Source organism: Hypanus sabinus, chromosome 5, assembly GCF_030144855.1.
Source record: "Hypanus sabinus isolate sHypSab1 chromosome 5, sHypSab1.hap1, whole genome shotgun sequence".
Taxonomy (NCBI): Eukaryota; Metazoa; Chordata; class Chondrichthyes; order Myliobatiformes; family Dasyatidae; genus Hypanus; species Hypanus sabinus.
The window spans coordinates 43586104-43612589 of NC_082710.1; the positions used below are offsets into that span (position 1 = coordinate 43586104).

Here is a 26486-nt window from a genome sequence, read left to right on the forward strand (position 1 = left end):
TAAATGATCGATGTCTTTATTTTTACTCCTTCATTAATGTGGTTCAGCTGCTATTCACTTTGTTATATAAAGACATACAAAACCTATGCTGGCCTCAAATACACCACAGATAGCTCTGGGAATTGGAATCAATGATCTGATTCAGTTTATTGTTGGAATGTTATTCTGCAAGGATAAAATTAACTATCTTTGGTCCAGGTTCTTAATTCAGAGTTTGCCATTCACATTTCTTCATTACGTGCCTCTATGAAGATTGGTTTACAATGTTGAGGTACTCCTGAACGTCATCTCTGGACCCCATTATGATTGGTGCCCGTTGGTGAATGGATTCAGGTACAATGTCCAGCACTGCTTCCTTTCCTGTGGTGGCCATGCCTCCTGCTTGCTCTATAATGTATGCCATAGGATTGCACTCATACAGAAGTCGAAGCTAAAAACAGAGCATTCAGGAAATTAGTTTATGAAGTAGGACAAAGGAGATGTCTTCCTTTTTTAAACAAAGAGGCTTCCCTTCTTCCACCATCAACTCTGCTCTCAAACGCATCTCTCCCATTTCCCACACATCTGCCCTCACCCCATCCGCCCGCCACCCCACTCGGGATAGGGTTCCCCTTGTCCTCCCCTAGCACCCCACCAGTCTCCAGGTCCAACGTATAATTCTCCGTAACTTCTGCCACCTCTGGTGGGATCCCACTACCAAGCACATTTTTCCCTCCCCCCCACCTTTGTGCTTTCCGCAGGGATCGTTCCCTACGCGAGTCCCTTGTCCACTCGTCCCCCCCATCCCTTCCCACTGATCTCCCTCCTGGCACTTATCCTTGTAAGCAGAACAAGTGCTACACCTGCCCTTACATTTCCTCCCTCACCACCATTCAGGGCCCCAGACAGTCCTTCCAGGTGAGGTGACACTTCACCTGTGAGTCGGCTGGTGTGGTCTACTGCGTCCGGTGCTCCTGGTGTGGCCTTTTATATATTGGCGAGACCCGACGCAGACTGGGAGAGCATTTCACAGAACACCTATGCTCGGTCCACCAGAAAAAGCAGGATCTCCCAGTAGCTACACATTTTAATTCCACATCCCATTCCCATTCTGGTATGTCTATCCATGGCTTCCCCTACTGTCAAAATGAAGCCACACTCAGGTTGGAGGAACAACACATTATATACCGGCTGGGTAGCCTCCAACCTGACGGCATGAACATTGACTTCTCCAACTTCTGATAATGCCCCTCCTCCCCTTCTTACCCCATCCCTGACATATTTAGTTGTGTTTTTTTTCTCTCTCTCTCTGCCCATCACTCTGCCTGTTCTCCATCTCCCTCTGGTGCTCCCCCCCTTTCTTTCTCCCTATGCCTCCCGTCCCATGATCCTTCCCCTTCTCCAGCTCTGTATCACTTTCGCCAATCACCTTTCCAGCTCTTAGCTTCATCCCACCCCCTCCGGTCTTCTCCTATCATTTTGCATTTCCCCCTCCCCCCCACTACTTTCAAATCTCTTAGTATTTTTCCTTTCAGTTAGTCCTGACGAAGGGTCTTGGCCTGAAACGTTGACAGTGCTTCTCCTTATAGATGCTGCCTGGCCTGCTGTGTTCAACCAACATTTTGTGTGGATTGTGAAGTAAAAGCTATTTTTTTTCAGTTCTTTCCCCTCCCAGTCATCAGCAACATGACCTGAGAATATATTTCCCAGTGAGCACAAACCCTATTGGCTCTATTCTTAATCAAAAACCATCTGATAATTTTTTTAACAGAGGTCACTGAGCAGTGATCCCAAATCACTTGGTGATTTTTCTCCTCAAAATCGTACTACCTCTGTCAAACCATTCAACCAACTGACCTTCCAAACAAGATAAAGAAGCAGTTAGAGGAATTCCCTATAACGGAGTGCAGTAATGTCAAAATGTGTTGGATTTTAAAAAAGAACAGGTATTCAGTTCTCAGGACCTGGGTATATTGGGTAATCCAATATTTATTTACCATCCCAAATTGTCCTTGAGAAGGTAGTGATAAAACACCTTCTGCAGTCCATATTGGGAAGGAACTCTCAGCATTATTGGGAAACGAGTTTCAGGATTTAAATCCAGTGACAACAAAGGAGCAGCAATATACTTCCAAGTGAGAATAGTTTGTGACATAGAGAGGAACATATAGCTGGTGGTGTTTTTATGCTCCTGAGCACTGGTCTAACTTGGTAGTTGAGGATGCAAGTTTGGGAGTTGCTGTCAGAATAACCCAGGTGAGTAAGACTAGTGCAATTTGTTGATTGGATGCATTGGAGCCAAAGTATGTTGATGATGGAGGGAATTAATGTTTAGGATGATGGATGAGGCGCCTTACTGCTCTGGGAAAGCTGTCTCAGTAACACTTCAGTGCCATTCTGTCATTCTGGCTGATAATATGGTTGTTCTATGAGTGTTAGAAAGTTGCTGTTATTCATTTTCTGGTTCCCTCTCCTTAACTTTTCTGTCCTCTTCTGCCTCATCACTCTCTTCCATTACATAAGGTACAAAGTGGTCCGAAACACCAAAGTAAGTCACAAATTGCAGCTGAATAAAATTGCTAAAGCCCACAGACCTATAGTTTTCTTGCTCTCTGATCCAGCATGGCATTTGACAAGAATCCTGATCCATAAGCACATATCCACTTAACCCTGAATTGAAGGACATGTCGATGTCCATGTGTCCAATTGGTCACTAATAGTTCAACCCTACAGCAATTATTTATTGATAATTCCAAGGACTTACAGATTCTTCCAAAGCTGACCCAGTCTAAGCCTGATACATATAGTCATGTTGGCTCTGTTTAGGTGGCTAAAATTGGTAAGGTTACCATAAGAAAAGATGTTGCCTGACTTGATATTCTTTCTCTTGTTTATTGTACTTGCTCATTTAATATTTCCAGAGATTTTTCACTGGAGGTTGCCATTAGTAGGAAGTGGAAATGATGACACAGGGCCTTCTACAGGGCAGCTGAAACACATGAAGACAGTGAAAGTATGGTTTTATGGCGACCCACTTCCCAGCACACTCGAACCGGCTCACAAAGCGGCGCGTGCCGGCATTGAGGCCGGTCCCAAAGAGGGCGCCAAGCCTGCTTCACCAGCAAAGGGAAAAGCCCACGCGCGGGACGGGACTGAATACATGCCCCCTACAGCATTCCCGCCCGGGGAGGGCGGGATCAGGAAGGCTTTAAAGCGAGGCCGTGAAGTTTGAATAAAACTCTTTTGTAACTGCAGCTCACCGACTCCGTGTCGTTATTGCAGTGCTGCGTGTAGCACACTGCTACAGTGTGTCTCCTGAATTAACTGAAACACAATGAAATAGACAGCTTTGAAGCTGACCATGAAGTGTCATTTAAAACTGTGACTTCCAAGCCCAAATAGAAATTAGGATTGCATTTACTTTTTATAGAAAATAGCATTTATAGAAAAAGCTACAGTATATCTACATGAGGAAATCTGCAGATGCTGGGAATTCAAGCAACACACACAAAATGCTGGTGAAACGCAGCAGGCCAGGCAGCATTTATGGAGAGAAGCACTGTCGATGTTTCGGGCTGAGACCCTTCGTCAGGACTAACAGAGTAAATAATTTTGCACCTTTCAAAAGAAGTGTTAATAATCAGCTGCAAATTCACAACATGTACATTTATAGCTGTGGTGTAAATAAATGTGGTGCAAGTATCCCTTTGCTTGCAGACCACAAGGGAGAATGCTACATACCTCCTTTACCATCTGATTTAGCTATCCTACTACTTCAATGCTTTAGGCACATACTCCTTTGTACTTCTTTGTACACTTGTACCAGAATTCAGTATTCATACTCTCATTATTCCCATTCTTTGCAATACAAACCCACAATAATGAATGATTACATTCTGTCAAGTGCCCATTAAAGAAAAATATCTTGAAACATTGCTTGCAGAATATGCAGTTAAAGAAATACAGCAGATCACTAACCCACCCCTGGCAAAGGCCATAGAAAATAAATGTTTGCAAGTGGATTTGAACATCCTACATTTTATTTTTGAAGAGCTGGTTTGTGTGGCTCCAGTCATACCTTGCCTTTGGGACTCTTTGAATTGGCGGGGTACAGAAAGATCCCTCCATACATCAGAGTCCGATGAACATCTGCAACCATGGACCCAATATACCTTGCACCATAGGGAGCACTGCCATCCTGTGGGTCAAAGTGAGGTAAATCTTTATTTTATTTATTGAGATACATTACAGAATAGGTCCTTCCAGCCCCTTTGAACCGTGCCACTCAGCAACCCTTGATTTAACCCTAGCCTGAACACATGAACAATTAGCCCACCAGTCGGTACGTCTTTAGACTGTGGGAGGAGACCAGAGTACCTGGAGAGATCCCATGCATTTCATGGGAGTACTAACCATTACGCGACCATGGTGTCTCCTGACGCATACAGTCATGTTGGATCTGCTACTTTAGATAGATGAAAGAGGCTGCACACTCTATTTAAACAAGTACCATGTTCTTCACCATACCTTCGGAAATTTCTTTCTTGTTATGTATTCTGTAACTGCAGGATCGAAGTACTTTGCATAGCCTTCATTGATACTGTAAATATTTCCCTTCTTTTTCATGGTCACATTCTTGTCCACCAAAATGAATTCTCCAATAGCCTAGATTTACAAATTATTAATTAAAGTCAGTTATAAATGCACAGCATGAAGGATGAATTGACATCCAAAGTCCCAGTTGTACCACTGCAAAAGATTTAATCTATACAGTGAGTAAAATTAAGATTACACATTTGTATAAATAGAACAAGCAACACTGATTGGTCTGAATTGAAATGTTTTAGTTACTAGAACCAGTATCACAATTTTCAAGGTAGAATAAACATTCTATCATTGAAGCAGCTGTCAGAAGTTCCATGTCACATCAGAAAATGGTACAGGTAGCATTATGATCTGTCGTCCACACAAGTCATCATGGAGGGGTAGATTGTGCAAGACTTAGCCCAGTTGTTAATTTATTATAGGTAATCATTCACACATCTTTGGAAGCATGAATCTACCACTGGTAAGCAAAGACAGCCATTAATAAAAATTAACAAAGTAATCCCAGAATTTTCTGACTGCTGGCTAATTGTGGGCCAGCAATCAATGACCATTCCAAATCTCCCCAAGTATGGAAAAGGTCAATATTACAAATGTAGCCTGAATTACAGACTGAAATCTTTTATTAGCACTGATTTATCACTCAGTAAAACTGAAAGGAATTGATATGTGTAATTTTGTTTTACATCAAGAGGGGTTATGATCTGGAACCTAGTCCCTGTAGAAGAGATGGAATTAGAATTGATCAGGGCATTTTTAAGGGAAGTCAATTTGCAGAGCTATGTGATCTGAGTCAGGGAATGGTACCGACAGGGTTGAACGATAAGGAGTTGTTACAAGTTTATTTTCCTTAATGATGGATGGAGCAAAAAAAAAATACAATGAACGAAAAGATGATTACGTGACATGGTGTGGTGGGGAGAGGTGTAGGGCTGGTGGTAGTGGAGAAACAACAACAGATTTTTTCCCATTTACTATAACAGATTTGATAGAATGACTCTTTTCATTTTTGTTACTTTCAGCAAATGATGCAAGTCTCAAGCTCTTACTGGATCCAGCATGAAGCAGTTGACTCCATTTCCTGCAGACAATACCAGCATTGTGGCACTGCCGTACAGCGCATAACCAGCTGCCACAATGTTACGACCCGACTGCAAAGCATCCCTCTCACTTGGCTGGCCGTCAGAAGTCTGAATATACAGAAAGGACAGGTTACCAACTTCATCTGATAGGGGAAAAACACATTACATTCTAAAAGTAAGTCGGGACGCTAATGATACAGCTTTTTTATTTAGAAATACTGTGTGGAACAGGCCCTTCTGGTCCAATGAGCCATACTGTCCAGCAACCCACCTTTTTAACTCCAGCCTAATCACAGCACAATTTATAACAGCCAGTTAACCTACTAAGCGGTACCTCGCTGGAACGTAGGAAGAAACCAGAGCACCCAGAGGAACCCAACATGCTGGTGGGGAGGAATATGCAAACTCAGATGATGTCGTAAATGAGGTCGGATGTCCTCAGCTGTTACAGTGACGTGCTAACCGCTCTGCTGGAGATTGAACTTTTCTGTTAGCACTGATCAATGAGCCAGTCAAATCTTGCACAAAATAAATGTGAGTTTAGTGTTTTACTGAGGGGAAGGGGGGAGGTTATGACTACAGGAAAGTTTACAGGAAATAATGGCCCTAGTTTCCCCAGCCTCAACCCTAGTCCAGCAACATCGTCAATCCCAGTATTAAAATTGCTCACCCAGCCGAGTCTACCAGATAAAGCACGGCATGGAGGTTAAAACTAGGAATATCTGGCTGTTTCATTTGTGATCGGGACATCACACCCATTAGGTCAAGAGTGGGAAAGGAATGATTTTCTTCTTCTATCATTTATTCCACTTTGGAGTGGATGTTACAGAGTTAATTTTGCAGGTCATTCATTTAGCTGATGTTTAGCAAAGAATGAAGCAGATTTTTAAACTAAAATTTGATGGACATAATAAGGAAATAAAGGCACATGTCTATTAAAATAAATTGAAGAATAAGTGAAAAATACTAATGGGCAATTGATGTTCCCTTCAGGAACCTAGCAGCAAACAAGATCAATCATTAAAAAACCAAAGAGCATTTTAATGATCATGATCTGCAGATAAACAGCCCCACTGTCTTCCCAGGAAAATTTTACAGAAAAACTAATAAACACATCTTGGTGTCTCCCACAAAGGATACCTGAGGCTCTGCAATGATGCAGCAATTTTGATTACAGCTTTAGTCTTGAGAAACTCTTAATTTTCTTGATCAAATAGAAGTGAGGACAGGAATTTTAACCAAGCCAAATGAAAGCTGAAGTAGGTAGAATTGTACAGAATAGGTCATTCTGGTCAGCAAAGCCCATGTACATTAGCACCGTGAAACGAATCTCTTTCAAACTTTAGGTGTTGCCATTTCCTTCGACTCAGATATTGGTAACGGCTCCTTAAGGTTGTTATAGGCTGGGGTGGCAATGGGGACAAGGTCCCACTACCTATTAAATGTTCCCAATGGCGTGTGGCCTCTGACAACCAAGTCCACCTCCAGGCTTCACGTGTGGTTCAGCTACTAAGCCCGGTGAAACCATTTCTACTGACAGGAGAAGGGGCAATGGTGGATTACTGGTGCCTTAAAACCATCGCTTTGGGCAGATGGGGCTTGTCAGCTGAGGTTGGCAGTTCATCTAAGAGATGGAAAGCTCTGACCTCAAACCTCCCCTGTCTTCCCCACTAATGGGGAAGGCTTCGGGAGTAAACCCCGAGGGAAATTTCCGGAGCTGGAGTCCCTAAGGCAGTCCTACATTGAGTTCAACGCTGACTGGCAACTCCTGCGATGCTGCTGGTACCAAACTGTATTGGTCTCTGCCGTTCCTTTGGGTTCATCAGATGCATGGAGAGGGGGAGCTTGCTCATATCGTACTGCCCAGGCTTGCATATCTAGACAGCTAGCATGTAACATCCATGGTCGATCCTGACCAAAGGAGGCCTACGAAGTAATTGGAACTTCTACCATGAAAACTAAGCAAACCAAACAGAGAGAAACTTTTGTCTAGTTGGTTAGAGCCAGAATGAGCTGACTAATCTGGCCAGTATCAGATATGTTCAATAAATGTAGGACTGAGATCATATACTTGGCATTTTACAAAGCTGCCACATCAAACTAATTTTCTGTTCAGCTCATATTGATGAATTTACTTCTTCCACCAATTTACATGCTCATTTCCAATACGTGTCATTGATTCAGTATTTTCAGTTTTGGATTTAACACTAATCGAATGTTCTCCCTGCCTCTTGGCTAATGATGCAGTAAATCCAAGGACCAGTGAGAATATTACACTCTTATAATCACAAGAAATTCCCATTTAAACAACTGGACCGTGAAACCACAAAATTAGACAGCCTCATATTAACTGCTTGGAAGTGGAAAATTTTACCTGTCAAACTAGCTTTGTTCTCCACACAAGATACAAATGGACCTGATCAATTATTACATTTGGTCACACACATGAGAAAATCTGCAGATGCTGGAAATCCGAAGAAACACACGCAAAATGCTGGAGGAACTCATCAGGCCAGGCAGCAGCTATGGAAAAGGGTAAACAGTCGACGATTTGGGCCGAGATGCTTCATTGGGACTGGAAAGGAAGAGGAAGAGGAGAAGTCAGAGTAAGAAGGTGGGGGAGGGGAGGAAGAAGTACAAGGTGGTAGGTGATAGGTTAAAATGGGAGGGGGGAAGGGTGAAGTAAAGAGCTGGTAATTTGATTGGTGAAAGAGATAAAGGGCTGATAGGAGGACAGAAGACCATGGAAGAAGGAAGTGATGGGCAGTTAAGATGAGAGAGAGAGAAACAGGAATGGGGGATGGTGAAAGAGTTGGGGGGGGGGGGAAGCGAAGAGTGTCAATTACTGGAAGTTTGAGAAATCGATATTCATGCCATCAGGTTGGGGGCTATGCAGACAGAAAATAAAGTGTTGTTCCTACAGACTGAGTGTGGCCTCATCGCAGCAGTAGAAGAGGCCAAGGTTTGAATCACGCTGGAATGGGAATGGGGAGTAAAATTGAAATGGGTGGCTACCGGGAGATCCCACTTTTTGTGGCAGACAAAGTGAGGGTGCTTGGCAAAGCAGTCTCCCAATCTACGTCGAGTCTCACTGATATACAGGTGGCCACACCGGGAGCACCAGGTACAGAAGGTGACCCCAGCAGATTTGATTTGATGTTGGGTCTGACATTTGTTGCACTAAAGGCATTATTGTGAAATGGGTCAGCCTGAAGTTGTGACTGCCCTCACGTGACTATCCCCGCCCCACCCCCCAATGCTATGCCACCTTGTTGTAATTAATGAAGCTTTACATAAACCTTATAAAATATCCAGTCAGTAATATAACTCTGCAATAGCCGAATGACAAAGACATCCGACACCGGTGAAATCAATGTACTTATGTTTTTAAAGAACTATTTTTTCACACTTCATTTTTTTGGCAAGGCAATAGAAAAAATTTCAAGTCATGCTTACCTTTTTATAAATAGCAAAAATTGTTCCTATGGAAACAAGGCAGTCAATATTGGAAGAGCCATCTAATGGATCAAAGCAAACAATATACTTTCCCTGAAAGTAAGGATATATTTGTCAATGCAGCATTATCATTCCTTCCAATTTTCTTCACCTTGCAAGAAAATGATTAAAACTATGCAGTAGTTTTGAAATGCACACCCACAACAAAATCCTTACACAGTCGATCTGTGGGAGTTCTTCCAATGCCTTCACAAGGGCCCATTAGGATGAGGAATAAATGCTGGTTTTTCAAGCAACTCCCACATCCAAACGAAACACATATACCTTGCCCCATCTCTGATTTTCCAAATGCCTAGCCTCTTAGCAGAAAGACTGAGATGTGCAGATCCACAAGGGATGGGGTGTGGGGAAAGAACTAACCACAAGTTCTCAGATGCAATATTCCCACACAACCTTCATGAAGTTAAATGCACGAACCTTATGTCGGACATTTGCAATGGAACCATTGGATTAACGTTCTAATTAAACTGAAGTAAATGATGGAGCTGGTATTGAACACAATATTTCTCTAGGATAAATCGGGTTAAACCCCCAGCTGACAATAATGCAAAACGAACAACATCTAATCCATTGATAATCAACAAATTACATGCAACACTTAAAGCTTATGCAGTCTACTATACAAAGTAAACCTATACAGTGTGCTTTATCCAACCACAATGGTCATTTCTGCAATTTTAAGCGAAGTTTTATAAAGTTTAATCTTACAAAGTTTACAAACTTTTCCTTAAACTTTGTAAAATTTCTCTTAAAATTTTAGAAATTAGTTTCATTTGTACTGACCTGTTTGTCTGGATCTACGATGATAGCATCCTTTTCCTCTTCCGATACAAGAACACATGTACTGTAGGAGGATTTTAACATGTTTACTACCATGTCATTAGAAAGTACATCGAGCTTCTTCACCTCATCTCCTGTTACGTTGATATTGCCTCCAGAAAGCCCATACCTAGAAAAGAAATTGGGTGTTAGTATCATTGTACATAATATCCCTGGATAAAAAGAAATATTTGCTATGCAAGGAGATCTACAGAAATTAGATGTTAATCTTATTCATAGCTTCTTATAATGTGCTGATTAGTGTTGTTTATGCTTGGCTGTTAAAGGGAAGCTTCAGCTTGCAGCCAGCTGCTCTGAGTTCAAGTCTCAGGACTTGCACAGACTCATTGTAAGTTTAGGATTTTTGTGGAGTCCAGTGGTGGAGCTCTGTCTTGTTGGGATTCCTCAGCATTATGTAGTATCTCAAGCCGAAGAGTCTACACCTAGGGAATATAATCTCAGCAAAATGGGACACCTGGTTAGAAATGAGAAGAGGAGGTACCTACAGCATTGTAAATTTTTGGAATTTTCCCATTTTCACACTGATGCAGTGTGCTCAGTCATGGAGCATATTCAAAACTGAGTTTGACAGTTTAAGACAGGGGTGGGCAAACTTTTTGACTTGTGGGCCACAAAGGGTTCTAAAATTTGACAGGGGGGCAGGACCAGGAGCAGATGGACGGAGTGTTTTGGTAATACACCTCATAAGAGAAAATAAAATATCATGGGATATGTAGAAAACATGTGCTTTAATTTCAATTGAAAATGAACAAATGCATTACAACAAAATATCTCTTTGAAGTCCCATGGTATTTAGCTATTTATTGAAATGACTTTTAAAACACTGAAAATTAAATGAATAAAATACAGCTTTTTTAATAGTAACAGTTATTATTTTAAAGCACTGAAAATTCCGTTATCCTTCAAGATATTATCATCACCACTCTCCTCCTGACTGTCTTTATTTCAAAAATGGTAGGAGATGCAAGTCTACTTGTCCAGCTCCTTCTTATTCAATTGTCCCCTGTGCCAAAACTCAACAACGACCAGCACAAAGACAGAACACTGACAGCGCACCAGTATGCGGAGCGCGTTATTTGATCTGGAGCGCATTTTTTTATTTTGAGAACGTACGTGCACCTGCTCACTACTCTTGTCCATCACTTAACAGAAATGACATGTAACATGTAAGGCTTATTGAAAAAAATATTTTCAAATGCATTTTTTACATAACACAATGAAGAAACTTATTTTTAATTTCAGTGGGAACAGTGTTGTTGGTCTCCCTTTTTAGCCAGCACATGAAAGTCTGGATTTAGTTTTGTTGTGGCGATTCTCAGGATGGATCTGAGGTGTTGGTCAGTTAACTTGGATCTGTGGCTGGCTTTGTTGATGTTCATGACGCTGAACGCCTGTTCACACAAATAGGTCGAGCCGAACAAAGAATAAAGCGCAAATGTGGAGTAATACGCTGCACCTCACCAAAGGTCAATGTGTAGCGGTGTGCTACATGCAGCGCTAAAATTACGACATGGACTCGGTAACTGCAGTCGAAGAAAAAAACTTTATTCGAAATCCCCAGCCTCACTTTTAAACCTCCCTCAACCTGCCCCCCGTGGCGCAGAGGCTCCAAAGCTCTGTGCTCGCAAATCCCCGCAGGCTATCTCCCTTAGCCGGAACGCTGGCTAATTGTGAGCCGGTTCGGATGTGCCAGGAAATGGGTCGCCACAAATGTATATAGAGTGCGTCATCTATTGGGAAAACGCCAGAATTGCGGGGAAAAAACGTTAACAAGGTTTATTAATATAATTTCATCAAGTTCTGCGGGCCGGATCAAAAAGCTTAACGGACCGCATATGGCCCGCGGGCCGTAGTTTGCCCATGCCTGGTTTAAGACATCAAGGAAATCAAAGGAAATTTGGATTGTCTGGCAAAGTAGATGAAGCACAGGATTAGTGTGATTTTACTAAACAGTGGAACAGGCTCACAACAGCCAATGGTTGATTCCTTCCTCCAGTGAATCAGAGTTCCATTTTAAGCTCAAAAGTTATTTTAAAAATGTAAACCATTTTCTTTTGCCTTGCTCCTAGCAGTTCTATTGATTCTGTTGGTTAGGTCACACTGGACAAGGTAGTACTTTAAGCTGCATCTCTTGAGATCAGTCAGCACTTTACATTTTGGGTTCTGAAACTAAAATTGGAACCTAATTTGCACATATAAGGTTTCTCTTGTAGGTCATGACTTGGTAGGTCAAAGAAGTCAGCCAGACCAAGAAAATTCAGGAAAGTTTTTAAAGCAGGTTGAATGTGAAAGCTTCACGGTTGAAAATGAATGCTACACACAAAACAGATGGCTATAAGTTGAATTTCTCTTCCATACATAAATAGTCACACAAAGAACCTTTGAAGATTATTTCAAAGCTTCTGACACATCCTTCAGTATAACTGTTCACATTTTAAATTTTTGCAGCAAGTTGGGTAGAAACCTTTCACCAAGGTTACAGCAGAGTTTGCTTCAACAAGTATGAGCAGAAAATTCTGGGCTGAGCACTAAAACTATCCTACTAATGACATAATGTGTCCAAGTTGCTTATTCCAAAGCAAGTATACGATAAGCCATCTATTTTGTCTTGTTTGCCTTTTAAAAACAAGCTGACTGAACGGGATTTAAGATTTAAATTATAAACATTTAAAATATCTTTCAGGTTGTAGCAGAGACAATTAGTTGCATGCTTTATACCCAATTTTGTGATTTCCTCCCTCCTATGAAAATAATGAAAATGACCCTGGCTTTAGGCGAACAACATTCATCAGACAGATTACATACTCTACCCAGTTAGTGCTGCAGCAACCCCAGACCAATACCAACCTATGTACCACGCATTGCAGTTTAAACTTTAAAGAATGATTTTGTCAGCAAAACTAGATAACTGAAAGCAGACTTTTAAACTGAGCAGATCTATTAAAACTGTGTAAACTTTAGAAAGATAGCAAAGGTAAACATGGCTGATTATAAGTCTGCAAATCTTTATACAGTCATTAAAAGCTGACAGGAATTAATTTGAAGAAACTCAATAAACCTGTAAATATTTTATATCTTTCTGACTCCAAAAGCATCTGCTTTGCCTTCCCCCTCTGGCATGTTTAAAAGATAATCCTGTATGGCAGCTGCAGTAAATAGAATGCTTTGGATTTGGTAATTTTGACTTGATAATCTGGTTTGTTTTGTTTGACATTCCCCTCAGGAAATTAGACAAAGCAGGCTATTATGAATTCACTACAACCCTAATCCCCCACCTATGGACTTTAGTGAAAAACAAGGAACTGATATAGGGACAGGCACTAACAATGAGATACATCACAATTAATTTTAAGTGCCTGTTTCAAACAAAATTATGACACTTTAAAATTCTTGCAGCCCTATTTGTCACCTCCATTATTTGTTGGAGTTCTGTTATTGCCTTGAAGAAAAATTACTTACCCGTCAGCAGATTTCCAAATGAAACCAAGGAATACAATCAAAAGTTATTTCAAATATACTTACATTTGTTAAGGAACAAACATAGTTATCCAAAGATAAACAGTGAATACAAAATCTGTACTAGCTTTTCAAATGAGGTTGCTTCCAGCTGAGTGAGATATTAATGAATGGTGGGAACCTGTTCCCAGTTGTTTTAACATAGGTATACTGTGGATACATTCCTTCCTCCATCTCCTTAATTGTATTTTTATTACCGTATTTTTGCATAAATTAATTGGCATAGAAATCATTTACACAGCTCGACCATTCCATGCTAACACTTGTTCCTTTCAGCCCTTTGCCCATCTTTCCTTTCCCAATCCACCATCATACTATTTCCTTCTCCTTTCATTGCTTATTTAGCTTCTTCTAACAGCAACTGTACAGTTTTCCTTTAAATAGTCCATGTCCAGGTGAATTCCATATTTTCACCACTCTCTTCGTTACTCTAGACATCACCGACAAGGTTGTCTTCCCCAACTACCATAGGAAAGGGAATGGTAAGCCACCTTCCTGAACCACAACAATGCTTCTGCTGAAGGTACTCCCAGAATTTATACTTGGCAATGATCAAGAAAATGCAAAATGTTTCCAAGTCAGTCTGCTGTATGACTTGGAGGGGAACATGCAGGTATCTGTGTTCCCATGGACCTAATGCCCTTCCATTCTTATGGTAATCCTCACAGACTGGTGAGGAGACTGGATGAATAACTGTGGTGCATTTTATACCCCATGGTCATACCCTGAACTCTGGTGGTGGAGGAAATTGAAAGTTTTAGATGATGTATGTAATGAAAATCAAGCAGCCTGCTCTGTCCTGGATGTTATTAAATTTCTGGGATGTTTTTGGAACTAAACTCATCAAGGTAAGAGGAGTGTACTGCATCACACTCCTGATCTTGTGTCTTGTAGGTGGTGGGAAGTGCTTCATTTCTGATCTGCTCTTAAATCCATGGTAGTTGTTCAACTGGTTCAGGTGCCTCTCTGTTTAATGGTAATCCCAAGAACTGGATTGTGGAAAACTGAGCAATGGATAAGTGGTTCAAATCTCTTGCTGGATGCAGTAGTATCTCACTTTTCTCGCACAGATGTAACTTATCAATTATTTGCCCTTGCCTGACTGCTAAGTCTTGCTACATGCACGCATAGATTGCTTGATTTGCTGAAGAGTTGTGAGTGCAATCGGACATTTAAGTCAGCAATACGCAAATATGCCTAATGTCTTTATGATTCAAAGAAAAGTCACCAATGAATCAACTTGGGATCTAGGCTTAGAAAACTGCCCGACAATGATGTCTTGGGGCTGAATTGATTGAGTACCAACAGCCATAACCATCGTCCTTTGCACGAGATATCACTGCAATTACTGGAATGCGTTCCCTGCTACACCCACTCATACAGACGCTGCCTCAATGGTCCGTTCTCAACACCTCTGGAACTCATCTCTTTAATACGTGCTTGGAGCTACATCATCCGGAAGAAACCCAAGCAGGGACTAATAAGCAAGTTCCTTTTGGATCCTTTCCTTGTGGCTGGGTCTCTGACCAGAGAAGGGATGGAACAAAAAGAAATTAGCCAGTCTGGCAGCATCTGTCAAAAGAGAAACCAGCAGGTCTGGTGGTATCTGTACAGAGAGAAACAGAGTTAACATGAGGTCAGTGACATTTCATCAGATATTATATTTTTGATTCCAAAGTCTGTAGAATATTCTGAGCAGTCCATTCTGAACAGAGGTTCTACCAAATGCCCATTGATTGGCTCTCCATCCTCTTCCTTGTGCCTCACAAAATAGCTAACTAGATTTTTATCAGAGACTAGAGACATTTTAGAGACTCTTAGGCATGTGGATGAAAAAAATGGAGGGCTCAGTGGGAAGGAAAGGTTAAATTGATCTTGGAGTAGGTTAAAGGGTTGGCACAATATCATGGGCCAAAGGAGCTGTACTGTTCTATGTTCTTTTTGCTTTCCATCTTTAAACAAGTTAGCTATCCACTGTACTCTGTATTAATTAATCAACATGTTGAAAGCTCTTTTAAAAACCTTGATACTCCATTCAGTTTGCTATTTTCTGTTACATATTTGAACAATCCAACGACAACATTCAAACTAAGGCCTTGCTGGTGTAATTAGTCTTGTAAATTTCTTTGTTCAATAAAAGCTTTGTTGAAGTTTTAAAAATACTAGAGTTTTCGGAGGTCTGCTGCTGTTTTGAAATGAGCTAATAATTAATTGGTTAGCAAATATTTTCCATCTTTATTGCAACATTTCAGAGATCCGAGTGATAAGAGTTTGTGTACTGAAGAGTACAATCAGCAAAAGATATTCCAAACTAAAGAGTGATCTGCAAGAATGTGATGTAGTCTAGAATATACACAGAGTGCTTGCAGCTTTGCAAAAAAATTAGGGGTTTGTCACACCAGCAATATAGTTCAGGACACATACCAGAAATCATTAGTAATGCAAGGCAGGTTACACACAAGAACCTATCCTGTAGGTTTGAAGACAAAGGGGAATGGGTGTGTCTTCACCCTCATCCCAATTCACCTTTCACACTATTTATTTGTTTTGTAACTTAAATATTCATGTCTTGTACTGTACTGCTGTTTAAAACAATGAATTTCACAAGATGTGTCAGAAATAATAAATCTTATTCTGATTGTGACTCCCACCCATACTCACTCTGCACTTCGAATTCCACACACAAGGGAAAAGCTAGCTGAAGTATCAAATTAATTATTAATTAACGGGAGATGAAGCGAAGAAGCTCGATGTACTTTCTAATGACATGGTAGTAAACGTGTTAAAATCCTCCTTCAGTACATGTGTTCTTGTATCTGAAGACCCTTCTAAAGGATTGTAGATTTTTGTTTACAAATGAACAAAATCAGATTCACTTAGTGAAAGATCTGTTTATCTAACTCATGCTGACTAAACCAGTTTACAATGTATTTTAGTGGATTAGATTTCACAGGCTAAAGGGTCACTTTTCCTAAAGAGAAAAAAATGTGCTCTGTAATGCTGACAGTGCTAGCACACTACACATTGTTATATGAAGTTTGATAAACTTACAACTGTTTAGCCATTCTATTTAGGAATCTTAATTTAGGAACTAGACGTCACATGCAATGCATGGTATTAAGGGGAAGTGGTGTTAAATGAATCTAATTTCAAAATGCAGAGATTAATAAACTGGCTTTCAGTTTTTCAGAATTTTGTTCAGGGAAGCTCTGAAATGCTACAGTACAATTCCAGATGCTCCCACCTCTTTTTCTGGGGTATGCAGGGACAGTATTGTATACAATTTTGCGTACACTTTCTTGTATGGGATATGCTTTTCAGATAATGTATCTGTGCCTGAGATGTCCTTTTAAATGCTGGAAGTCATACAACAGCAGGATGCTTTAAAGCAGGGGGTTCCCAACCTTTTTTATACCACGGACCCCTACCATTAACCGAGGGGGTCCAGGAACCCCTGGTTGGGAACCCCTGCTTTAAAAGGACAGTTCAGACACAGTAAATTATCTGAGAAGTGTATGCAATATCCTTCTCATGGCAATGGCACCATTGTCAGTGTATCTGACCAGTCCTGACTGCCAGTTTTTGTCTTCCTTTTGTGATAAAGCTCCACTGTAATTTAGTGCAACTGAATCTTAAACAGTTAACTCTATTGATTCTGGCAGCTACAATTAGGATATGACTGTTCATGATTCTCACATGGGAATGTCTGCCCTTCATATGAAATAAGACCAGATATCACGAATATCACAATAATCTGTATTATATTTTAAAGCTATTCACTGAACACATGAGGATAGAGGTTTCTTCTACTGAGTGTTGACTTCTCACTCAATGTCAGCAAAACCAAACGGCTGCTTATTGATTACAGCAGGAAGAAACCAAGTGACAATGAGCCAGATCTCATTAAGGGATCAGAGATGGATGGCCGTAAATTCCTTGCCATTATCATTTCAGAGGATCTCTCCTCGGACCAACCCTTAAGTGTCATTTCAAAGAAGGCATGGCAGTCTTTCTTAGAAGTTCGCAGAGATTCATTCAGTTCAACACTGAACTGGTTCCACAATCTAAGGACTCTACAACTAATGTCCTTAGTATTATTTATTTTCTCTCAACTCAAGCTGGTAAAACCTGAGGTACGAGCATAGCCACGCACACTCAATTCTCAATTGCTGGGATTACTCTAGTGGCGTTCAGTATTGTTGATTTCGGAGGATTCACGTAACTATTGCTGTGTGTGCCTAATTGTTTAATGCTATTGTGTAGTGACTTTGAGATGATACCAGAATCAGAATCAGATTCAATATCACCAGCATATGTCATGAAATTTGTTAACTTTATGGCAGCAGTACAATGAAATGCATGATAAATAAATATAGAGACCAAAACTTGGTTACAGTAAGTATATATATATATATGTCTATTAAATAGTTAAGTTAAAATAATTAGTGGAAAAAAAACAGAAATTAAAAAGTAACACACACAAAGTGCTGGAGGAACTCAGCAGGCCAGGCAACAACTATGGAAAAGAGTACAGTTGCCATTTCAGGCCGAGACCCTTCAGCAGGACAGGTAGTGAGGTAGCGTTTATGGGTTTAATGTCCATTTGGAAATCGGATGGCAGAAGGGAAGAAGCTGTTCTTGAGTTGCTGAGTGTGTGCCTTCAGGCTTCTGTACCTCCTTCCTGATGATAACAATGGGTGGTGGGGATCCTTAATCATGGATACCACCTTCCTAAAACACCACTTCTGGAAGATGTCTTGGATACGATGGAGGCTGATGGAGGCTCCATGATGGAGCTGACTAATTTTAGAAGTTTCTGCAACTTATTTGGATCTTGTGCAGTAACCCTGCCCCATACCAGACAGTGATGCAGCCAGTCAGAATGCTTTCCATGCCACATTTGTAGAAGTTTTTGTGTGTTTTATCTGACAAACCAAATCTCTTCAAACTCCTAATGAAAAAATAGCCACGGTCTTGCTTTCTTTATAGCAGCATGAATATGTTGCATCCAGGTTAGGTTGTCAGGGATACTGACATCCAGGAACCTGAAATTGCTCACTCTCTCCACTTCTGATTGCTCAATGAGGATTGGTTCATGTTCCCTCATCTTACCCTTTCTGAAATCCACAATCAGCTTTTTGGTCTTATTGACGTTGAGTACAAGGTTGTTGCTGCACTCAACTAGTTGGTATATCTTGCTCCTGTACGCCCTTTCGTCATCATCTGAAATTCTGCCAACAATGGTTGTATCATCGGCTAATTTATAGATGGCATTTGAGTTACACCTAGCCACACAGTCATGGGTGCAGAGAGTAGAGCAGTGGACTAAGCACACATCCCTGTGGTGCGCCAGTGCTAATTGTCAATGAGGTGGAGATGTTATTTCCAATCCACACAGGTTGCGGTCATCCGGTTAAGAAGTCGAGGATCTGGTTGCAAAGGGAGGTACGAAGGCCCAGGTTCTATAGCTTTTTGATCAGGACCACAGGAATGATGTTGTTCCTGCTTGGCTATACTACTGGGACAATCTATACCCTGTTCATGTTGCATAGTCTTTTAATTCAACATATTTCTGGTATTTTTCACTTATTGATTTCTGTATGTTGTGTATGTTTGGAATGGTAAGTTGTTCTTGTTTGTTTATCATGTAATATTTTTCTTGATGGTTGTTATGGATGGTCCTGTCCGTGATAATGGCCGGAATATAATTGGAAGAACTCTGACTGTAAAACTGGATCAGACTTGTATTTATAGTCTGGTGTCGTTCACGAGTTTGTATTTTAAAGGAAGGTATTGGTGAGTGATGTTTTCCACTTGATTGCACCTGTGTGAGTAAGCAGGTTGAGTTAAACTGCTACAGGATCCTGTACTGCGTTGGATTGTTTTTGGGCTCTCTTGGCATTTTCTGCATTTATTGCTTTGAGTTTATTGGATGTTTTATTATGAATTTTTAACTTTTTTTGTTAACTACCTAGTACTTTACTGCTGCAAGGAATCCCTCTATCTTTGGGAAGATGTCTCCAACTCTGAGCCAAACGCTTGACACCTCCTTGTTAACACCTAGTCTGCTCAGATCATGGGGATGTCTTCCCAGGAGGGTTGTGCTCTTCCATTGGTTAACTTTTTTTTCTACAGTGCTAATTTCTTCATTTTTCTGAGTTACACTTTCATTTAAGTTTAATGGTGTGCATATTTTATCAGAATTGCATACGCTCGCTAGGAGTGCTGAATTCTGCTTTGGTTGATGAAAATATATCAGAAGTTTTACCTGACCTATATATAAATTTTTTATATCTGCTCCACCTCTTCCTCCTTCTGTCTTTGGTAGTGTTAATCAAGGTGTATTCAGTGTACATAGTGCTTTCTAAAATTTGTTAATTCAGTTCTTGTTTTTCTTTACAAATTTTCCAGATTGGTTTCAGACCAAGATATAATGCCAAAAGAATACACTAATATGGGTAAGTGAAAGTGTTTATTGCCTTTGTTATATTTTCACTATTAGCTCTGTTTGGCAGATTTTCTTAAGCCTTGAAGTAAATCCTGTTGAAAGTTTTCCTTTATCATCACACTATGATCTATTTTCTTTGCACGTTGACATCCCAGATAATGATGTTTCATATTCATCCATCGGTGTATTGTTACCTGCTGCTCTATTTTATATTCTACTAGCTCTATTGCACCTTTCTTTATGTTTAATGTTCTGCACTTATCTAGTCTAAAGTTCATGTTTATATCTTTAGAAGTTAGCTTCACTATTTGAATTAATTGCTTAAACTTTACTGATGAAGCGGGTGTATAATTTCAAATTGTCCACGTACAGAATCAGAATCAGGTTTGTTATCGTTGGCTTGCGTTGTGAAATTTGTTAACTTAGCAGCAGCAGTTCGATGCAATACATATTACAGAAGAAAAAATAAAAAATAAGTAAATCAATTACATGCATATGTATATTGAATAGATTAAAAATAGTCTAAAACAGAAATAACATATATTAAAAAAGTGAGGTAGTGTTCACAGGTTCAATGTCCATTTAGGATGGCAGAGGGGAAGAAGCTGTTCTTCAATCGCTGAGTTTGTGCCTTCAGGCTTCTGTGCCTTCCACCTGATGGTAACAGTGAGAACAGGGCATGCCCTGGGTGCTGGAGGTCCTTGATAATGGAAGCTGCCTTTCTGAGACACCACTCCTTGAAGATGTCATGAGTTACTTTGTAGGCTAGTACCCAAGATGGAGCTGACAAAATATATAAATAAACTTACGAAGGTGTGTCAAGATATAATTCATTTGGTTGTTTTTGATTTGGCATCCTATTTTTATCCAATTCTCTAAATTAGGGAGTGGGTTTAAAGCTAGACAAAACTATAGTGGGCTTAGAGGGTTGTCCTAGAAAATTTATTAGTTATTATATGTTTTTTAATTGTACAGTTAGTCTGTTGAATATGGCTGTTTGTCTTTGTTTCCGTATAATTCTTTCATTGATTCTATTGTATTTCTTTGTTCTACTGTGAATGCTTGCAAAAAAAAAGAATCTCAAGGGAGGATATGGTAGTATACGTACTTTGATCATAGATTTATTTGGAACTTTGATTATGTTCCGATACATTCTGAAGATCACCATAATTTGAAAAATCCAAGGAGAGATGAAAGTATTCGTTCTGCTCTTAGTAACACTTTGAAATACCCAAAAGCAATGAATTGACAAATACTGCAGTTGTTTCCACTTGAAATGGAAAGAACTAAAAGCTTATGGTTACCTTGACCAAGATTGGTTTGGCTTCATATCTTCACGTAGGAGATGGCAATTACTGTGTTTCCTTGCTTCACTGGAGTTTGTGGATACATTCGATTGTACAATGACAAAAGAACTCAGTCTGCTTTTAATGCTATCCAATTTTCCTCCTATCCGTTGTTTTCTCAGTTTTTATAATGTAAAGAAACGAACAGCATCATTTCAAGAAGATCCTTTCCAAACAGAGTACTGACTGAGCTGAACAAAGTTAGTGGGCTGGGTACAAGTGTAACCATTTAGGAATAACTTATCTATACAACCAATGGATGAATATGAAACATAATTACCTGGGATATCAACATGCATAGTCTGCAATAAATCAGAGCTTAAAATAAATGCCTTGCAATATAAAGTGCAGTTTAGTACAATGTTAACAGGCAAATAGACCAAGAAAATGTGAGTAAAACACATGGTAAACATGAAGAGTAGAGTGAGAAGGGGGCAGAAATGATTCTATGTGACTTGGTAAAAGAGAACCCATTGAAATTATTGGATCTTGATAAATTTTAGCACCCTGAGAAAGACAATATAATTGGTACATTTTTAACATTCTTCAGCACTGGATAAGCTTCATTAAAAAAAGTGAATGGAATGTTTCACCTTTGAGACCTAAGATTATCTGGTAAACAGCAACTTCTTTTCTGAAAAATTTCAACAGGTTTCAATGAAACATTACCTTATTAACAGGAACATAAGAAATAAGTGCAGGAGTAGGCCATCTGGCCCATTGAACCTGCTCCACCATGCAATCAGATCATGACTGATCCGGCCATGGACCTATCTCCGCCTACCTGCCTTTGCCCCCATAACCCTTAATTCCCCTACTGTGCAAAAATCTATCCAACCTTGTCTTAAATTTATTTACTGAGATGGCCTCCACTGCTTCAATAGGCAGAGAGAGAATTCCACAGATTCACCACTCTCTGGGAAAAACAGATCCTCCTCACCTCCCTCCTAAATCTAATCCCCTGAATCTTGAGGCTATTTCCCTTAGTTCCAGTCTCATCTACCAGTGGAAACAACTTTCCTGCCTCTATCTTATCTCTCTCTCTCTCATAATTTTATATGTTTCTGTAAGATCTCCTCTCATTCTTCTGAATTCCAGTAGACACAGTCCAGGCGACTCAATCTCTCCTCATAATCTATCCCAAATCAGTATACCCTTCCCCAAGTAAGGAGACCAGAACTGCACGCAGTACTCCAGGTGCAGCCACAGTACCCTGTACAGTTGCAGCATAACCTCCCTGCTCTTAAATTAATCCCTCTAGCGATGAAGGCCAACATTCCATTTGCTTTCTGGATAGCCTGCTGCACCTGCAAACCAACCGTTTGTGATTCATGCACAAACACTCCCGAGTCCTTCTGCACAGCAGCATGCTGCAATTTTTTTTACAATTTAAATACTAATCTGCTTTCATTTTTCCTTCCAAAGTGGACGACCTCGCATTTACCAACATTTGTACTAGACATTTCGGCTAGACCCTGCCCACTTACTTAACCTATCTTTGCAGATTCTCCGGATCTTCTGCACAATTTGCTTTTCCACTCAATTTAATATCATCCGCAAACTTAGATACTTGGTCCCCTCTTCCAGATCGTTAATGTATATCGTGAACAGTTGCGGGCCTAGCACCGACCCCTGCAGCAAAGCACTCACCATTGATTCCCAACCAAAATGCATTTTCAAACGAGTGTAAACTTTGTCAGTAACAAGTAATTGACACTGGAAGTGCTAAGTTCAGAGTGGGGATGCGTAAAGGAGAATTACATTTGTAATTAATAATTGTAAAACAGCCGTATCTAAAATTTCAAGGCTCACCCTGACAATGCGATATTAAACTAGAGTGAAGCAGTTATAGATTGGAGATGACTATTTAGAAAATTTAAAAGATTTTCAGTAGGAATTAAGTCGAGGTAAGCATGAGACAGCACTTCCTGGAATACGAGTGCGTTCTCCGATTGGAAAATACACATTACACACCCCCAAAGGGAAACGGACTGAATCCAAACTTCCTAACAAACAAGTTTTTTTTCTGAAATAGTACCTGCATTGAAGCAAGAGCTTAAAAAAAGAACATGATCAGGGGTTTCCCTCTCGCACAATGAAACCATACAAACAGACGGATCCCCATTTGACGAGTGTGTGTGTGTGTGGGGGGGTGTGGTATGTGTGTGTGGGGGGGTATGTGTGTGTGTGGGGGGGGTGTGTGTGGGGGGGGTGTGTGGTATGTGTGTGTGGTGGGGTGTGTGGTATGTGTGTGTGGGGGGGTGTGTGGTATGTGTGTGTGGGGGGGTATGTGTGTGTGTGGGGGGGGTGTGTGGTATGTGTGTGTGGTGGGGTGTGTGGTATGTGTGTGTGGGGGGGTGTGTGGTATGTGTGTGTGGGGGGTACGTGTGTGTGTGGGGGGTGTGTGTGTGGTGGGGTGTGTGGTATGTGTGTGTGGGGGGGTGTGTGGTTGTGTGTGTGGGGGGTATGTGTGTGTGTGTGGGGGGTATGTGTGTGTGTTGTGGCTGTGAGTGTGTGAGGGGGTATGTGTGTGTGGGGGGGTGTGGGTGTGTGGGGGGGGGGTGTATGTGTGTGGTATGTGGGTGTGTGTGTGGGGGGGGGCGGTTCCGTGTACTTTGGTCAATCTCAGCAATTTTGTCGCATGTTTAGCAAAAGTTCTGCACATCCTTAACTCAAAAGTACGTTCTACAACCGATAAAGAATGATGGGAATGGTTTATTATATTTACATTCAACGTGCAGCAGGACGCCCCAAATCCAACTGGAACCGTGTTATAAGTTTCAGTAAACTACTGCAAGCACATAAAGTGAAGCCATCGACTCCCTTAAGGCTAGTGTAATAACTGCTGCATAGCGAATACCTACAGGTTGGCGATGCCTGCTTTCCTGACAGCCGAGGAAATAGCCTTGACAGCAGTGCAGAGAGCGTTCAGAAGCTGGTTCAGTTCCCCGGTGCCTTTCGCCTTCCTGCCCTCCTCCAGCACGAAGCGGGTCACCGTGATCAGGTTGGTGTCGAAAGGAGCTCGGTCTGCCATTCTGCCCAGCTGAGTCCTGTAACGAGAGTGGTGCAACAGGCAGTGAGTGGATTGGCAAACCCGACACACACTTCTGGAGGGAAGAGGGTACCTTTAACCTCAAAGACTCGTAACCAATCCCCTGCAAAGCCAGCCCAGGGAAGAGGAGGGGCCTCTTTCACAGTGCACTCAAAAGCAGACTCACAGAAAAACATGAGAAATTCCAGTGACAATGGCAGCAAATCAGCAAGCCCGTCTCTAATCCTCCCACCCTCTTTTGTATCCTTGCTGGTAACTTCAGAACACGCCTAGCCTATTGCGACGATGTGATGCGATTACACACAAGGAGCTACTGTCTGCTATCATTTTGGGAAATGATAATTAACGTAGTCGCTGTAAAGTTGGTGTGACTTACTCATCTCTCTAGAACCTCGAACTGCTGTCAGTTTAATTTTAAATCTCAGCCTGACACGTGCCCGATCTCCGGGGGTGATGTCCTCTTGGTTTTGCACCGACTACTCTCGTATATCCTCCGAACCGGTTTCCCCAAGTGAATTGATCGATTCTCCATCCATTGGGATGTGGCTGGGGTTGGACAGAATTGTTTTTAATTGGGGGGGGGGAGGGGAGAATTGCAAGCCCGAGCAGAGAAAAGAAATCTGAAATTTGCATCAAAATTTAAAAAACTGAAAATGTGTGTGTGTGCAAATCAGGCAACATCTTGGAGAAAGAAACAAAGTTTCAAGTCAATAACCCTTTATCGGAATAGGGCGCAAAACAAGGTCATTGGTCTGAAACTTAATTCTATATGTCGTTTCACTGACATCATGTGTATCTCAAGCATTCCAGCACCTGCAGATCTTTACTTTGCAATTTGTAAAGTATATCGTACAATAAACAAGGGACTACTTTATGTTTCATTAACACGTCGTTGCATGCGCTATTAGGCGAGTATTAATCTGTATGTGTGTCAAGTTCGGACTCTATCAGTAAAGAACTATGAAACTTAGTTCCCGTCTCCAGCGTTTTTATTACTAACATAGTTGTGTAAACACAATTGATTTCACTTTCAGGATGCCAAGGAAAAACTTTCTGGAGTGCTCCCATGGTTGTAATTTTGGAAACTGTTCATAGCAGTCTCCAGAAAAGTACTGTGATAATTAATGACCGGGCTTTTTTTTAGTCACATTGCTGTTGCTGACACTTGATGAATTTGGAGATAATGCTCAGAAATCTTATGTGTTCGGAGAATACGAATCGGGCATATTCGGCCAGGAAATTCCACTTATGATTGTGCAGTGTTCCTCCAGTACGCTGAAAATTAGGTATCCGGGTTGCTGATAGTTTGGCATCTGATTCCCTCATGACCTGAACGGGAGCTGGGGTCTAGTGTAAGTGCTGTGTGCAGCTGGAGTCAAAGCTGGAGACCACGAGCTCAGCGATTGGGAATGTGGGCGGGTTTGCAGCTGGGGTTTGTGCATTCATTCCTCATTCCATTTAAACTCAACAGATTCGTTGAAGGATTTATTATATACCTGTGAATCGTGATAACAATGAAATAGAAGTATAAAATATTAGGTATAGAAAATCTGCTCGTCCAGTACAACCAATGTCTCAAGGATGCCAGAATAACAGTTTGATTGAATTAAGAATCCATAAGGCCTAACCCTTAAAGAGTGAAATAATTGGACAAATTTCCCAGGCATTTCTATTATTGGAATTAATATTTGCTTCAAAAAAATTTATTTTACTGATGTAGTAACATCTTACAGAACCACAACAATGCCTGTTTTAATGGAATGTTAAATGCCTCAGAAAGCTTCTTGTGTTTATCTCTGCTTTCTGGAGCACAATGACTGTGGCCACCTGGAAATCCCTTTTTTTTTGTAAATAATGGAAGACTAGTCAAACATCATTAACCAAAACATAAAGAAAGAAGAGAAGTCTGTAAGATTTATAATTAACCCAGGAGCAAGAGAAGCAGAGTTAGGACACGAACAAGTTCTTCAACATTTCAGAAAAAGGGAGCAGCTGATTGGCTGCAGTATGAAACAAAGTTTCTGCTGAGATTCCTAGGGCTGATTTTTTAATAAACCAAGGGAGTATTAGCTGAACAGGAATAAAAAGCAGTTTGCGCTGTG

At 40.8% G+C, this 26486-nt stretch overlaps 1 protein-coding gene across 1 annotated transcript; it reads right to left on the reverse strand.

The window, feature by feature from the left end:
• Nucleotides 1-24447, reverse strand: LOC132394106 (fructose-1,6-bisphosphatase 1-like). The gene is made up of 7 exons (XM_059969855.1): nt 24197-24447; nt 9966-10131; nt 9123-9215; nt 5634-5774; nt 4507-4644; nt 4058-4177; nt 1-430 (listed from the first exon to the last, which is right to left on the reverse strand). Exons 1-7 carry the CDS (start codon nt 24364-24366, stop codon nt 245-247), a joined length of 1014 nt encoding a protein of 337 aa, XP_059825838.1. The 5' UTR covers nt 24367-24447; the 3' UTR covers nt 1-244.
• Between the last annotated feature and the right edge of the window lie 2039 nt (nt 24448-26486).